Source organism: Lepidochelys olivacea (genome assembly GCF_965140295.1).
Source record: "Lepidochelys olivacea isolate rLepOli2 genome assembly, chromosome: 4".
Taxonomy (NCBI): domain Eukaryota; kingdom Metazoa; phylum Chordata; order Testudines; family Cheloniidae; genus Lepidochelys; species Lepidochelys olivacea.
The window spans coordinates 144,734,556-144,749,553 of record NC_140414.1 but is presented as its reverse complement, the minus strand read 5'-3'; the positions used below and the strand labels follow the sequence as shown (position 1 = coordinate 144,749,553).

The window sequence follows — 14,998 nt, the reverse complement described above, 5'->3', positions numbered from 1 at the left end:
TGAAGAGTCAGTGAATTTCACCTCTGTGCAGAGAACCAGCACAAGCAGCATGCACCACTTACATCCCTCTTCGACATCACAATCCCTGATCTGAAGTGGAGCACGTGTCCTGTGCTGACACACTGCACAGCAGTGGATTTAACCTAAGCAAGGTTCAGATCTGATCTGCTGAGTACAAAAAGGTGGTTCTTCTAGCGGACAGCACCACAAACTCAACCCAGCAGAGCTGGATTTCCAGATCCTCTTTCTGCCACTTATGCAATCACTGGTAAATTATTATAGCTGACGATTCTACTGATGATACACAGGGCAGACTAGAATCCAGCTGACTCTACCGTATTCAATCTCCAGTGAGAGATAACGGGAACAAGAAACTTTTTGTCAGTGTAAAACCCGCAGACAGGACAGTGAATAAACACAGACAGCAGATCTGCTGAGTAAGAAGGTATCTTTCAGATATGCGAGCATGATCCCACTTTGGACCTAAGTATGGGGGCTGAGGATGCTCAGAATCATGCAGAGTTGAGCCCTTAATACTGATGTAGGGAGAGACAGAGCTTCTTTGTTCAGACAGAGCATAAGGGAAGAGATAAAACACAGCTTTTCTGAATGCAACTTGACTCTTAATTCTTATTTAACTTTTGCTTTATTATAAGCTTTCTTAAATGAAGGGCCTCTCCTGCAGTGTGTTAACAGTCTGTCTACGTTAATGTCACATGGAATAAATTAGGCTTATAAAAATATCTGCCGATCCCTATTGCTTTCTCTGATGGGGCTTAATTACATAGCAATTTAAAGTATTATTCCAATCATTTTAATCTCACACTTTTCAGAAAATAGGCATGTCGCCCACCAAGAGGTTTCACATAGTCTCAACTGCAAGAATAGCTGGGCCTGACCTCAGCAGTGCAATGTTTTCTGCTTATTAGGAAAGTTTGAAATTTGTTGCTGGGAAAATTATTTTGTCATAAGAATTCCCTTGTCTTTAAGGCTTATGTGCAATGTTAACTAAGGGTTGAAGCCTAGATTTCTGTGTGACAGATGCACTAAAAGTATGTAAAATTAGTAGATTTTGGATAGATCACCACAGGGCAGCATGGCCTAGTGAATTTGAACAGATACATGCAGAGCGTGGAAATCCTCAATTCTAATCCCAGCTCTGCCACTTGCTTAACATCAGTTTACTCATTTGAAATGTAATTATATCATAATGTAATACCAATTACCTACCTCATGGTGCGGATGAGTTAATATCTGACGCCCTCAAAAATGCAAGGCACTCAATAAATATTAAGAATCTACATCAGAGTCAGATTTAATCTCATAATTTTGTAATGCATAAATGTCAAAGCTGCAATAATCATCATCTTCATAGCATCTTTCATTCTAACAAAGCCCCAAACTCTTCATAAACTTTACCAATGGACAATACAAAACTATGGGTCAAGCTCATCCATGACACAACTCCATTTGGCTTTCCCATGCAGAGGAATCACTTGGCTGAACATCAAAATACAGCCACCTCTGGGATTGAATGCTGCAACTGCCTAGCAATACAAAACAGTTTAGAAAAGGAAATGGAAAATATCCATCTGAAATCGCTGTGGAATTAATAATAATCTTCTCAGTTCTCATTAGAAAGCTCATTTGTCCATTTCTTCCCTCTGATACTGGGCTCCTCCAAGACAAACAACAATCCTTGTGTTCCATGAGAAGAACTCCAGGCCCGAAAAATGTAGCCATCTGTCAGCAGGAAAGGGCTTTCTACATAAGGCTGTGTTCTACCTTTTACTTTTCCAGCCATTAGATTTCATTCTCCATTTAGAGTATAAAACAGAACAGAATGGTTTTTTATATTTACACTCTAAATATTTCAGAGCAGTGAGTCAGACACCAATTTCATAGACAAACAAAGCAGATTGTATGTGCTTAGGGGTTCTTTATGTGATCCCAGATATTAATATTTGTTTTACTGAGAAAGAGATTAGCCAAGAGAAAAGAGTTAATGTTGCTCCATGATGTGCTGCAGAGGGTTCATGGGAGCTTCAGTATACTGTAATTCCATCCAAAAAACGAGAGAGATGATCAGGACAATTTCCCTTTCTGGGAATCTGCTAAACAATCCCTGAGAGATCATCATGATATGATAGGTTTAACTAGCATGGTTTCTGCAGAGGCAAATAATGTCTCATTAACTTATTGGAAGTCTTTGAAGGTGTCAGTAATGAGGTGGATAATGGAGAACCAGTTGACATAATTTATTTAAAGTTCCTAAAGGCCTTTGACAAGGTCCCTCCATAAGAGTCCACTAAAGAAGGTAAGTAATCATGGGATGGGGCGTGGCGGGTCAAGTTTATCATGGAGCAAATTTGGCTAGATGGCAGAAAGCAAAGAGAAGGAATGAATGGTTAATTTTAATCATGAAAAAAGGTTAACAGCCTGGGGGCGGGGGGTTTAATGGTCCCATATTACGTCCAATGTTTAATATATTTATAAACAATTTGGGAAAAGGGGAGAATAGTAAGGGGGAAAAATTTGTAATTGACACAACTACTATGTTAGTCAAGTACAGGGAAGACTAAGGCTATGTCTACACTACAGCCTATGTTGTCATAACTTACGTCGCTCAGGGGTGTGAATAAACCACCCCGCTGAGCAACATAAGTTACACTGATATAAGCGCTCATGTGCCCAGCGCTAAGTCGACGGGAGAGCTCTCTCCTGTCGGCATAGAGCGTCTTCACCGGATGAACTGCACCACTGCAGCGTGGTACCCATAGACATGCCCTAAGAAATGTCAAAGGGCCTTCACCAAGCCAGGTGACTGGGCAACAAGATGGCAGATGAAATTCAATCTTGACACATGAAAAGTAATGCACATTGGAAGGAAAAATCTGAGCTCCTCATACACCTTCCAGGATTCTAAATTAATTGTATCTGCATTGGAAAAGGACCTAGGTGTCATTATGTACAGGTCAGTGATGACCTCTGCTCAACGCACAGCAGTGGTCAAAAAAAGCCAGAAAGATGTTAGGATGGATAAAGGATGGGATGGAGAATAATACAGAGACTATTCTAATGCCATTATACGAATCAGTGATGCACTTTCACACTTTGTGCAGTACTGGTCACCGTATCTCAAAACAGGACACTGCAGAATTAGAGGGGTTTCAGAAATAGGTGATAAGAATTATTAGAGGCATGGAAAAGCTCTCAAATTAAGAGAGAGCTTTTAAAAATAGATTGGGATGGATTATCTTAGAAAAGAGAAGACCAACAGAAGACTCAATAAAATATACAAAATAAAGACTGGCCTTAAGAAGGTAGCACAGATTCTGCTTTCACAGTCTCATGAAGCAAGAACAAAGGGACATTCAAAAAAATCCTAGGCAATAAACTCCCAAATGATAAAGTAAAATATCGTTTCAGACAGAGCATATTTACCCTGTGGAACTCACGGTCACAGAATGTCAGTGAGGCCAAGAACTTAGACTGATTCAAAGGGGGATTGGATATTTCTATAGAGAACAAGACTCCCCAGAATTGTAATAGTTAGTGCTTTAAAAGGTTTCAGAGGGGTCGCCGTGTTAGTCTGTATCAGCAAAAACAACGAGGAGTCCTTGTGGCACCTTAGAAACTAACACATTTATTTGGGCATAAGCTTTCGTGGGCTAGAACCCACTTCATCAGATGCATGGAGTGAAAAATACAGTAGGCAGGTATAAATATACAGCACATGAAAAGATGGGATTTACCTTATCAAGTGGGGGGTCAGTGCTAATGAGGCCACCTCACTCAGGGTGGATGTGGCCCATTCCCAACAGTTGACAAGAAGGGGTGAATATTAACAGAGGGGAAATTAATGCTTTAAAAGAGAGCTTTGCAGCTTCAGGGTTCAAGCCCATCTCTAATTCTGAGGAGGTAGGAGGAAACCTTAATCATGGGGAGGACAGGGTGGGTTCCTATTGAGAGTCTTTGTTTTTTCACATCCTCATTAACAAAGAAAACTAAGAACTTCTGCATAAGGTTGATAACATAAAGGAAATTAAACTATGAAATTTCTCTTTACAGCTGAGAACAGAAAACTTTTTTGCTGCACCTCTTGGGCCCAGTTCTGATCTCACCAAAAATGAGTTCAATGAGTTCAATTAAGTCACTCCCAATGTGAGTGTTGAAGAGAATACACAGCAATGCACAGTGGAAATTTATCCCCCCCGCCCCCAGTGTGCATTACTTCACATTTATCAACAGTGAATTTAATGTTAAAGAACAACAGCATCAAGCCTTAATTTGTAGTAATTTTTCTATTTCCACATGCATGCTCATGTTCTCTTTAAATACCAATTCAAGCGTTAGCGAAAGCCATTGAATTGACAAATAACAGCATCTCTTTCACCCTGCTTGATCTTGCTCACAGACATCCTCATGAGACTGTAAACCTCTCTCTTGCTAGTAGGTTATTTCTTCAGACTGCATCCGATGAAGTGAGCTGTAGCTCATGAAAGCTTATGCTCAAATAAATTGGTTAGTCTCTAAGGTGCCACAAGTACTCCTTTTCTTTTTGCGAATACAGACTAACACGGCTGTTACTCTGAAACCTCTTCAGACTGTGTTCCACATCAAGGACGCTGCCTTTTGAAAACTGGATTTCATATTTCATCCAAACCTGTGTTTTTATAAGTGAAGCTATAAAATTCGATTTTATGACATGAGAACAGCAATTTTATTCTTTGCGGTTCTCTTAGACAGGAATCCAAAGAGAACTTGGGTGAACTATCCAATAGCTTTATGTTTTTGAATGAAACTGATCAATTCTGGAAAAAAGACAGACATTTAAAACTCTGCTGGGCATGTTTTCAGTATGGTGAGCAAAGAACTGGATCCAGACTGCCACTGACTTTAACGGACAGTTCAGCTGCCAATGCTCTGCATAATGCGCTGAAATTAAATTTACATCCCTGGCTGCATTTGCCACACACAAAAAAAGTGTGAATTTTTTATCGTGTCATCCCCTAGACAGAAGCGTGCATCTTTGTTTAAGAACCAACTGAAATATATCTTTTGGGGAAAATAATCTTTAAGGTCAATAATCCTATGAAATATTAAATGCAAACAAATGTTAACGTCAATCTCAATGCAAAATTAAATGCACATAAATTATGTAAAATTGGAGTGTTTTTATAACCATGAAAGTCACTATGTAACAATGCCAACTTCTTACTCAGAAGACGTGCTAGCTGCCCTGTGCTTACTCAGAGTTATACCATCTGACTTTAATGGCATAATATCTTTTGACAACATTTTATTACCCTGGTGAGCATCACAATGCCAACACTGCTGTACAGTGGGGAGTGAGTTATTTCTATTCTGGCTCTTGCTGCATCAGTAGAATTGTTAACTAACCTCCAATTACTGAATCTCTATTCCAGGTGACAATGCACAAGCCAGAAAAGACCAAGGTTGACTTTCAGATCCTGGATGAATTTGTGGGACTGTCAGTTAGAAAATAGAAAAAGGTTTTACCTGTAAACTAAATAAGTGTCATCTGAAGATACAGAGATGATCAACAAGGAACTTCATAGTGCCATTTGTACAAGAGTCATTTCTCAGAGTACAGACACACTTTTAGGTTTCCACAGCAACCTTAAAAATGACCTCTAACAGATTTTATTTATTTATTTGGACTTGTGCCCTTTACTGCTCCTCTGATGTGTAAAGGCTTGAAAAGGTTTTTTGTTAAGTTTGTTTACGGGAGTTTTTCCACCTAGAAATACAAGGAATGTCAAGTCTGGTCTTCCCTTTTTGCTGAAGAATCTCTGGGAGGTCTTGGGGATGCTTATTGTGAGCTCTTCTACTTTAATTGAAAGGACAGGGGAAATTGGCTCTGAATTTCATGGTTTTTGTGCAATTACAGCCTCATCCTGAATGGTAGAAAGCACCTTCAGCTCTCACTGAAGTCAAAAGGAACTGAGCATGCTTTGCACTCGACAGATTTGGGCCCTCAAAACAATGCTAATGTTATATCAGTGGACTCTCTTGCACTTCTGCATTTCTCTTTCCTTCTCTCTTTTAAACCAAATCAAATAAGCAGCATCTTAGAGATTAAACAATGTAAATACATTACCTCAGTAACAAAGAGAGTGCGGGGGTCAACGATGTCTAAGAAGTGCCTGAATCGGCCATAAAACGAAGTCTGGAGGACAGAAAGAAAGAGTTAGACAAGACGGTCCTTTGTAAAGCAGAAAGGCATTTTATTGTTATTTCCTCTGGAGAACTACATAGTAACTAGGAATGCTATTTACTAAAAAGCTGACAAGATGTCTCTTCTTTATAAACTCTCTATAGTGGACAAGGAGATCATCCAATCTAAGCTTTGAGGCTCTGAACAAGTACATGGATGCCAGATTAAATGACAGTGTCATCAAAATGCAGTTTATTTCCACAACTGAACAGAAATATTTTTCACAATTTAAGGAGGAAAAAGATATTTTTAAACATCCCCCTAGAGTTTTCAACCAGAGCTCCCAATCCTGCAAAGGGCCAGATGTGGGCGCACTGATCCTTTGCAAGATCGGAACCTAATATACTGCAGTCTTGTGCCAGCACATGAGAACCTGGCAGTGAAATGGTTGTGCCCATTTTCATCATCCAAGATGCCAGGTGCAAATTAAACTCTCTAATTTTTAGTAATCTCAGGTGAATCAGAAACACAGTTAAGGGTTTCTTGCTGTTTTTTCTAAAATAAGTTTTAACCCGAAAGTACTGGGTGCTTTACAACACCCACACACGGCCCTGGCCTGGAAGATTTTATGCTGCATGAAGCAGTCCATATTGATTTGGCTAATTTGAAGAGCCTGATGAGTACATGTAAGGATTGAAATGGTTTTTCAAGTCTCTAAACTTGATTAATGAAGGCCAGGATGCACAAGCTTTTCCTAACCAATTGCCATCTTGGTCCCTTGCTATTTTAGATGACTGCAGGCAAGCTTTAACTGGGCATCATTACCTTACGTTTTTCATTATCACACACTCCTGTACCATGAATTATTACCAGTAAATATTTATATTATGGTAGTACTCAAAGGCCACAATCAGGATTAGAGGCCCTTGTGCTATACAAACACAAAACATTTATAATCTAAATGACACAAACAGAAAAATCTCTAGCATGTGGATACAACATTCAAACAAATGAATATGGTGAAGAATTGGCACAGCTTTGGTGGTTACATATATTGTAATTCCCTCTGAATCGCTTCTGACTCACTCCAGTGCAGAGGAACTCCACTAATTCTGCTCACCTCTGCAGAAAAACAAAACAAAACTATTTTCCAGGGACACAGTTTAGAGTGAATTGGACTTTGAATACTCATTACTAGTCACTTGCACTCTGCAGCGGGTGTCACTGATACTCCTGAGGGCATTCTGCACCAAAAAATTAAAAATTCTGTGCCAAAATATTAAAATTTTTGCAAAATTCTTGAGGCTCGGTGAAGGGTCTCGGTATGAGGGGATCTGGATGCCTGGGACTTGGGCGGATGGGGGAGCAGCTCCCTGTACAGGGATCCCTCCCTCTGAAGCTGAGGAACGATGGGTGCAGGAAGCAGGGGTGGTTGGGTTGTTTGCAGAGCTTCCTGCAGCTGGGGGAGAAATCTGGGGGTGAGTCTGACCCAGCTCTGGATGCCATGCAGGGGAAGAGAAAATCCTGTCCTCCCCAGCCAAGACGGAACTAGCAGCTGAGCCCACCACATGGTAGGAGCCACCAGCTGTATCTTCCCCAGTCCCACCTCCTGCCCCACAGTGATTTACCTCTCTGCCCTGGGCACCCAAAACATACTGCTGGGGAGGGTCGCATGACCGCTCTTATGGCTTCCCTTTGCTTCCCCATCAGAAAGTTATTTTTCTGCAGGGAAGCAAAGAAATCTGCAGGGGACATAAATTCTGAGCATGTGCAGTATTCCCCCAGGAGTACACTGAGAAGCACTTGTATCCAAAGAACACAGCACTTGTTGAATGATTTGGCAGCTCCTGATGCTGGTAGTTGTCATGAGTATGGCATATTGAAAACTGCATTAAAATTATGAGCTGTCACTTTGAACCCTAAGGGGTTGTCTGGTCCTGCTTGCAAGGTAGGGAGTTCTGTAGGGAAGTGTGCAATTTGTGTCCTCAGCAGTTTGCAGACAGACAGCCTAGTGTAAGTAGGGTTGCCAACTGACTAATTGCATAAACCCAAACACCCTTGCCCTGTCCTGTGCCTAGGAGCCATAGGGACGTGCTGGTCACTTCCGGGAGCTGCGCAGAGCCAGGGCAGGTAGGGAGCCTTAGCCCCACTGCACTACCAACCGGACTTTGGCCTATTAAAATCTCCTGGATTGCCTTTAATAGTCACTGGGAGATTGAGGCCAATTCCAGGAGACTCCCTGCCAATCTGCAAGGGTTGACAACCCCAAGTGTAAGTGGGACAAGTTGTACCTCTCTGTTTTGGGGTTCTTGTGTGTTATTCTAAGAAATAAAGTAGTGTCATGTTGCAACTTTCTAGCAAGAGTATTTTATGTTTTCATCTCACTTCTCTGTTTGTATGCTGTGAAACATCCTTTGCTTTAAAGGAGATAGTCAACTACTTACCAAAGTGCACCCCATGCAGAGACAGACAGACTGCCAACTCCCAGCCATTCCCCCCACTGCTCTTAGTCAAGGAAGCCAAAGAAAGAGGAAAAAGAAGGATAAGGTCTAGTTGGCTCCTGAGCTTGGTATCCACTTTCTATTCTATTCGAGGCAGGGCTGGTAGTGCTGCTGCCTTTAGCTCAGGTTACCTGACACTTTCCATTGTAAGACCCTGTTTTCAGTTGTTCATAATTTTGCCAACCTTTTACCATTTGGACTGACGTTTTCCATGGCAGATGTATGCCTCAGACTGATTAACAATTCAGCAGTTTTTCAGAATGAGGTTAGGAAAAAACTGGCTGTTTCACCCATGTTAAAAAATTCTTCAGTTTCGATGAGGAGCTCCAGCACCCCCAGGCTTTGGAGCAGGGACCTGAAATATGGCAGGGAGCTTGCCCCGATGTCAGGGATGTGCTTTTTGATAACCCCATGAAAGTCTGCCACATGTAGCCAAGTTATGAGCCTCTCAAAATCGCAGTTCACACATACTCAGTAGAAAGTTGTTACAAATTGACAGATAAATTCTCCAAACATTCCATCTGCCCTGGGCCTGCTCCAGCCTGGGGCCACAAGGGCTGAATAAGACTCTCTCACGTAATTGCACACCCCATCTACTATGGGTTTGCTGTAGTGCTAAGCACAAGAACTGAAAGCAGGGAAGCTGTTTCTTCTGTGCTCTTAATGCCCTAGCTAAGTCAATGAAAGCTGTGCTGTTAACACAAATTGCTAGAAAATGCTAAACTCTCTAGGGAAAAGAAAAATCAGGTCATAGATATCACATATTGGGCACGCAAAATTAATGGGCACGTTTGACCTTAATCTCTCTTGTGCCCCAGTTCCCCATCTGTAAAACAAATAATAATGCCACCTCTCCTCAGAGGGGTGGTTTGAAAGTAAATTCATTGTTTATGAAGCACTTGGAGGCTATCATGATGAGCACCATATATGAGCCCACAAGGAAGTTAATATTTCTGTTTTCAGAGCAGGCTTCGAATAGTGTGCAGCAAATAAGGCCTGGGGCCACACGCTGACCATATAGGATAAAACAAAATATTGAATAGCTGCTCATTAAGTGAGCACCATCTATCCTGTACACTGAATGAGACAAGAGTGCTGCGGAAAAATAGATTATGGTCATGTCATTAAAGAGTATTGTAAGACATACGCATGAGAGGGGCAAATTAAGGTTGCAGAGGCAACATTAATTCTAGCATTTCCTAATTGTAGAGTGCTTAGACTTTACAACATTAACTTCATTTTAAAGTCTATATAAGTTCTTAGACACCCTCATCACCATAGTATGAGTGCTTTGCAGTAGTGGATTAATTGACATGATTAACATCTAACACAGGGGTGGGCAAACTTTTTGGCCCGAGGGCCACATTGGGGTCGCGAAACTGTATGGAGGGCTGGGTAGGGAAGGTTGTGCCTCCCCAAACAGCCTGGCCCCTGCCCCCTATCCACCCCCTCCCACTTCTCACCCCCTAACTGGCCCCCTCAGAACCCCTAACCTATCCAACCTCCCCTGCTCCTTGTCCCCTGACCACCTTCTCCTGGGACCCCCCCACCCCTAACCGCCCCCCCTGAACCCCACCCCCATCCAACCCTCCCCTGCCCCCTAGCCACACCCCCGCCCCCTGACAGCCCCCCCAGGACTCCCATGCCTATCCAACCCCCCCTGCTCCCTGTCCCCTGACTGCCCCCTGGAACCCCCTGCTCCTTACCCAACCCCCCCACTCCCTGCCCCCTTACCAAACTGCTCAGAGCAGCAGGAGCTCACAGTCCCACCAGAGCCAGCCACACCGCCCGCGCTGCCCGGTAGGAGCAGCAGGCCAGAGCACTGGCAGCGCGGCATGGCAGGGGAGGGGCCGGGGGCCAGCCTCCCCGGCCGGGAGCTCAGGATCCGGGCAGGACGGTCCCACAGGATGTAGCCCACAGGCCACAGTTTGCTCACCTCTGATCTATCATGTGTGGCGCGCTCTCTCTCTCTCTCTCTCACACACACACACACACACACACATTATCTTATCCTGAAGGCTCCCACTCTGTGGTCTCCTACTTTTTCCCCACTGCCCCTCCTTTCGGTTTTGTCAAACAAAACTTTAACAAGCAACGGAGACATTCAGAAGAGCCTCAAGATTCAAGATCCTCAAGATTCAAACACGAACAGGGGAGGTATCTGGACCTGACATCTCCTTTGCCTTGCAGTTAGTGTTGTTATTTAAACCTGTGCAAAGTAAGTGTGAAGTGAAATGCTATCAGGTAGTGTTTTACACCCACTTTGTGAAGTTGTAACGAGGATACAACGTGCAAGACAGGGGAGAATCAAGCCCTTCTGTGCTTGTTGGTTAACATTTGTATCATCCAATACTGAGCATTGTTATGAAACATATGGTTTTATTGTATAATAAAGTACAAGAGACCAAAATCCTGTGTCTACAGGAAGAGGACAGAATAGTCTCTGGTAGATTTGTTTGGGGGTGGGGTTCTCCAACTTCATGGAATTCCCAAGATCTATAGGAAAAGTCTACTGCTCTTCCTGCCTCTCCAGAGGGTAACCCCCAACGAGTCAGGCTGCCCCTGCCTTCCAACCTGCTCTTGTGCCACAGACACCCACAATCCTGAAGAGACTCAAAAGGTCTGGACTGGAAACCAGTTAGAATTAATGCTGACACAAACATCACTGATTCCTAGAGGCATTGCCTCGGGGCTTGCCAGGGGATGAGGCTACATAGAACCCCACCCCCAAAATGCACACACACTTCCCGAAATCAAATGCTCTCCCTCTGAGACGGCTGATCATTTGAGTGGTTTTTCCTGCTCCTTTCATTCCTTCTTCTGAAAGATTTGAGGGGGATAATCCAGTCCATGTCTTCCCCAGCCACAGACACAGGCAATGAGAGGGCAACGGCTCTGCTGTTCTGGGCTAAGGCCCGAAACGGAGACTGAGGGCTAGTCTACACTAGAAACACTACAGCGGCGCAGCTGCAACGCCTCTGGTGAAGACACTCTATGCTGATGGAGAGAGCTCTCCCGGCGGCATAAGAAAATCACCTCTACAAGAGGCAGTAGCTATGTTGGCGGGAGCAGCTTTCCTACTAACATAGCGTTGTTCACATCGGCGCTTAAATCGGTGTAACTTACATCACGCAGGAGGGTGCCTTATTCACACCCCTGAGTGACATAAGTTATACCAACGTAACCTGTAGTGTAGACAAGCCCTAATTCTCCTGAATTTCCAATTATTTGGGGAGGTAGGTTTCCAACTAATAGGATCAGCCACAGTTTTGTGGCAATTAATTTTTCCTAATGAAGTAATGTGTTTGGAACCTATGGCTACCGGCCTGGTTTGCACACAGATGTTAATTTCAATCACATCCCACGTCAATGCCTTGTTAAAGCTAGGGATAGTCGTGTAAGGCAAGTACAAGCTATGTTATTAGCAAACATTTCACTCTGCTGTCTCTAAACCAAATTTCTTCAGACAAGACAACAGCACTAAACCTCATTCACTCCCACGTCCAGGCCAAATTTTTAAAGAGCAGCTTTGTTAATCAGGCATCTGAAAAAAAAATGTAATTGGTGAAAAACACTTCCTCCTCTCTCCTGATTCTCTCCCTCTCACACACACGCAAGCTTGGCTCTCTCACAAACAACCAAAATGCTTAAAAAAATATATTTTTTCATAAAAATAAAACTTGGCTTTGGACAGAGAAGCAACATGAGAAGAAGCATGGTGTTGGTCAGGTTAGAGGACAGGAATTCTAATTCCCAGGCCCAAGCCCTATGGCCAAAGGCTTTGGGAAAAATCACTTTACTTCTCCATACCTCTGTTTCCCCATGTTTAATATGAAGATAGTCCTTTTCTACTACACAGACTGTTCTGAGGCTTAATTCACTTATTGGAAAACCATATGGATGGAAGTTGCTACACAGTGCTGACAGTGGTCTAAAAAAAAAGTGAGAGGTCTATCATAATCTGGGAGCAGCAACTTTGCTAAGACAGTACTTAAAATGCCCCCACACTTTAAACCAGAGGTTCTCACAACAAAATTTTTGGTGGCCTCAGAATGAGACTACCAACTCCTGCTGGTGGCCACTCTGACAAATTTCCCTAAAATATTTAATTGACTTTAGGAAAAACAAATAAATATGCACATATACATGCCCAAATCATTGTAAAATTTATGCAGGGGGTTTCTGCAGACTCAATAATAAAAATAATATACAGTTGTATGTTAGTGCTCCTGGCCCTGCTGCCTCCCCTCTCCTCCACAGATCCTCCCCTGGCCCCTGCTGCCTCCACCCACTCCCCTAGGCTCCCCACAGACCCCTGTGCTTCCTCCCCCCTATTGCCCTGAGCTCCCTTCCATGGCCTCACAACCCAGGCTCACCCCACTCCTTGCCTCTTGACCATGGCGCCCAGTAAGACTGGCCCTGCTGAAGCCCCGTTCCCCCGGGCTGATGCCTAGAACCAGAGCCCCATGGCTGGAGCTGGTGGGAGACGGGGAGCTGAAGCCCAACCCGCCTCTGGAGCCTCCTGGAGTCTCATAGCTTTGCCCCTTCCCCCGTCTCTAACCAGGAGGTTGTCATGGCCACAGGAAAACCCCACACTGTGGCTGCATTTGAAAAACGCTGCTTTAAACACTAGTGCTACAGAAACACACGTGTATATTATATAGGAAAGAGAGAAATATCAGCATAAAGAGTACTTCTTTCACAAAATAATAAGCCGGGTCTTAAAAATTCTCCTCTCCTTGCCACTGCTGAATGGGAAGCTTTCCCTTTCAGGTGAAGGGGTAAAATCCACAAATTTTTGCAAAATTTAAGCTTTCATTTTTGAAAAAGGTACATTTCGAACATTCATGGTGGTGAAGGGAACCTTCCAAGCATGAACTGTATGTGAATTAAGACAGCGTTCTCTTCTTGAGGCTGTACACAGACAGTTCTGTTGCCTCTGTGTCTGCTCAAGCTATCCCAAGAAGCAGGAGACTAAGGTTGTGCCTGCATGACAAGCCTGGGTGTGAATCTACAGTGCACCACTTGTCACACAGTAACATCATGCGTGGACACTGCAACAGTCCCCTGAAAGTCCTGGAGTGCCGCTTAGCAGCCTACCATTTGAAAGCATAGTTGCGAAGCTGCAGCGAAAGTCCTGGAGTGTGCCGTAGCAGTGTCCACACAGGATGTTCCTGTGTGGCAAGCTAGTGTGCTGTAGATTCACACCCAGGCTTGCCAGGCCTCATCATACAAACACAGCCTTTAATTGACACAACTTCACTGCTGGTATCCAGAAACCTGTGTGCAGAAGTAAAACTGACAGCAATCATGTAAGTTTCACTTTGCTGCTATGGTAGGGTCTGTTGCCCCTGGACCTTACTAGGTGCTTTCTCATCTTGCATATCAGCTTCTGGTTAGTAGGTTTAATCTCTTAGTTAGACTGTATCTGATAAATGTTTCAAGTTCTGCAGAAGCAACAAAGGACGTATCCACTTATAAGCATTTACGCCTAAATCAAAACACTAGATCCAAACTTTCCTCAAACATTGGAGCAGTTCAAATTCTGATCAAAATTTTGTATCCCAAAGCCCATCTCTATTTTTAGTCAGTGTGCCTTCTCAAACATAACTACTTGTAGCAAATATGTCCATACATTATGCATCTGGTCTCTTATTCAAATTCAAGTGAAAGCCTAGAGCACTGCATGAAAAGCTAAGGGATAAGTAGCTGAGAAGTTGCAAGGCATTTTGCAGATTGACTACCACAGATCAACAAAATCGGTTCTCAAAGAGAGTCTCTTAGGCATTTTTGGAAATAGAAAAGGTTCAGAGCCACAACTTCTAATAGAATTATGAAGATTCCAACCAAAGAGCTCCTAAACACCTTTGCTTTTAATTATACATTGACATTTAACACTGCTTACTTGCCATACAGCAGTCACTGAATGATGCAACACTTTGCCATCACTTTTATTCACAATTAAACAAGACACTGCATCTCATAAAGAAAACAATGCCTTTTTTCAGTCATTTATTAAGGCCTTAATGCTGCAGCCTTTGAGCAGCCAAAGCTCCCACTTAAGTCAAAGAGATCTGTGGCTGCATTCGGATGGCAAGTGTGGTATTAATTTAATTGGACCTAGAGACATAGGCCGCAATTGGTAGTTCTATCTGCTTAGTTCACCTTGTAAATAGGTTCAGTGGTCAAATTAGTTCCAACAACAGTACTTTTAAAATATATTGCTGGTTTTATTGTGATCAGTTTTTCAGTTTGATCCCGAAGTATGTAAACTATCTAATACTGTTCCTCTTACTCTTCCTATCAGACTCTTCAA

The 14,998-nt window shown here is 43.1% G+C and overlaps 1 protein-coding gene across 2 annotated transcripts in view; it reads right to left on the bottom strand.

The window, feature by feature from the left end:
- The window catches only part of SFXN5 (sideroflexin 5), a 179,452-nt gene that overhangs the window by 150,535 nt on the left and 13,919 nt on the right, over positions 1-14,998 (bottom strand). For both annotated transcript variants that reach the window (XM_084625465.1, XM_084625466.1), the window contains exon 2: positions 6,125-6,193. In XM_084625465.1, coding sequence (XP_084481591.1) covers positions 6,125-6,193 — 69 coding nt within the window. The remainder of the gene's footprint in view (positions 1-6,124; positions 6,194-14,998) is intronic.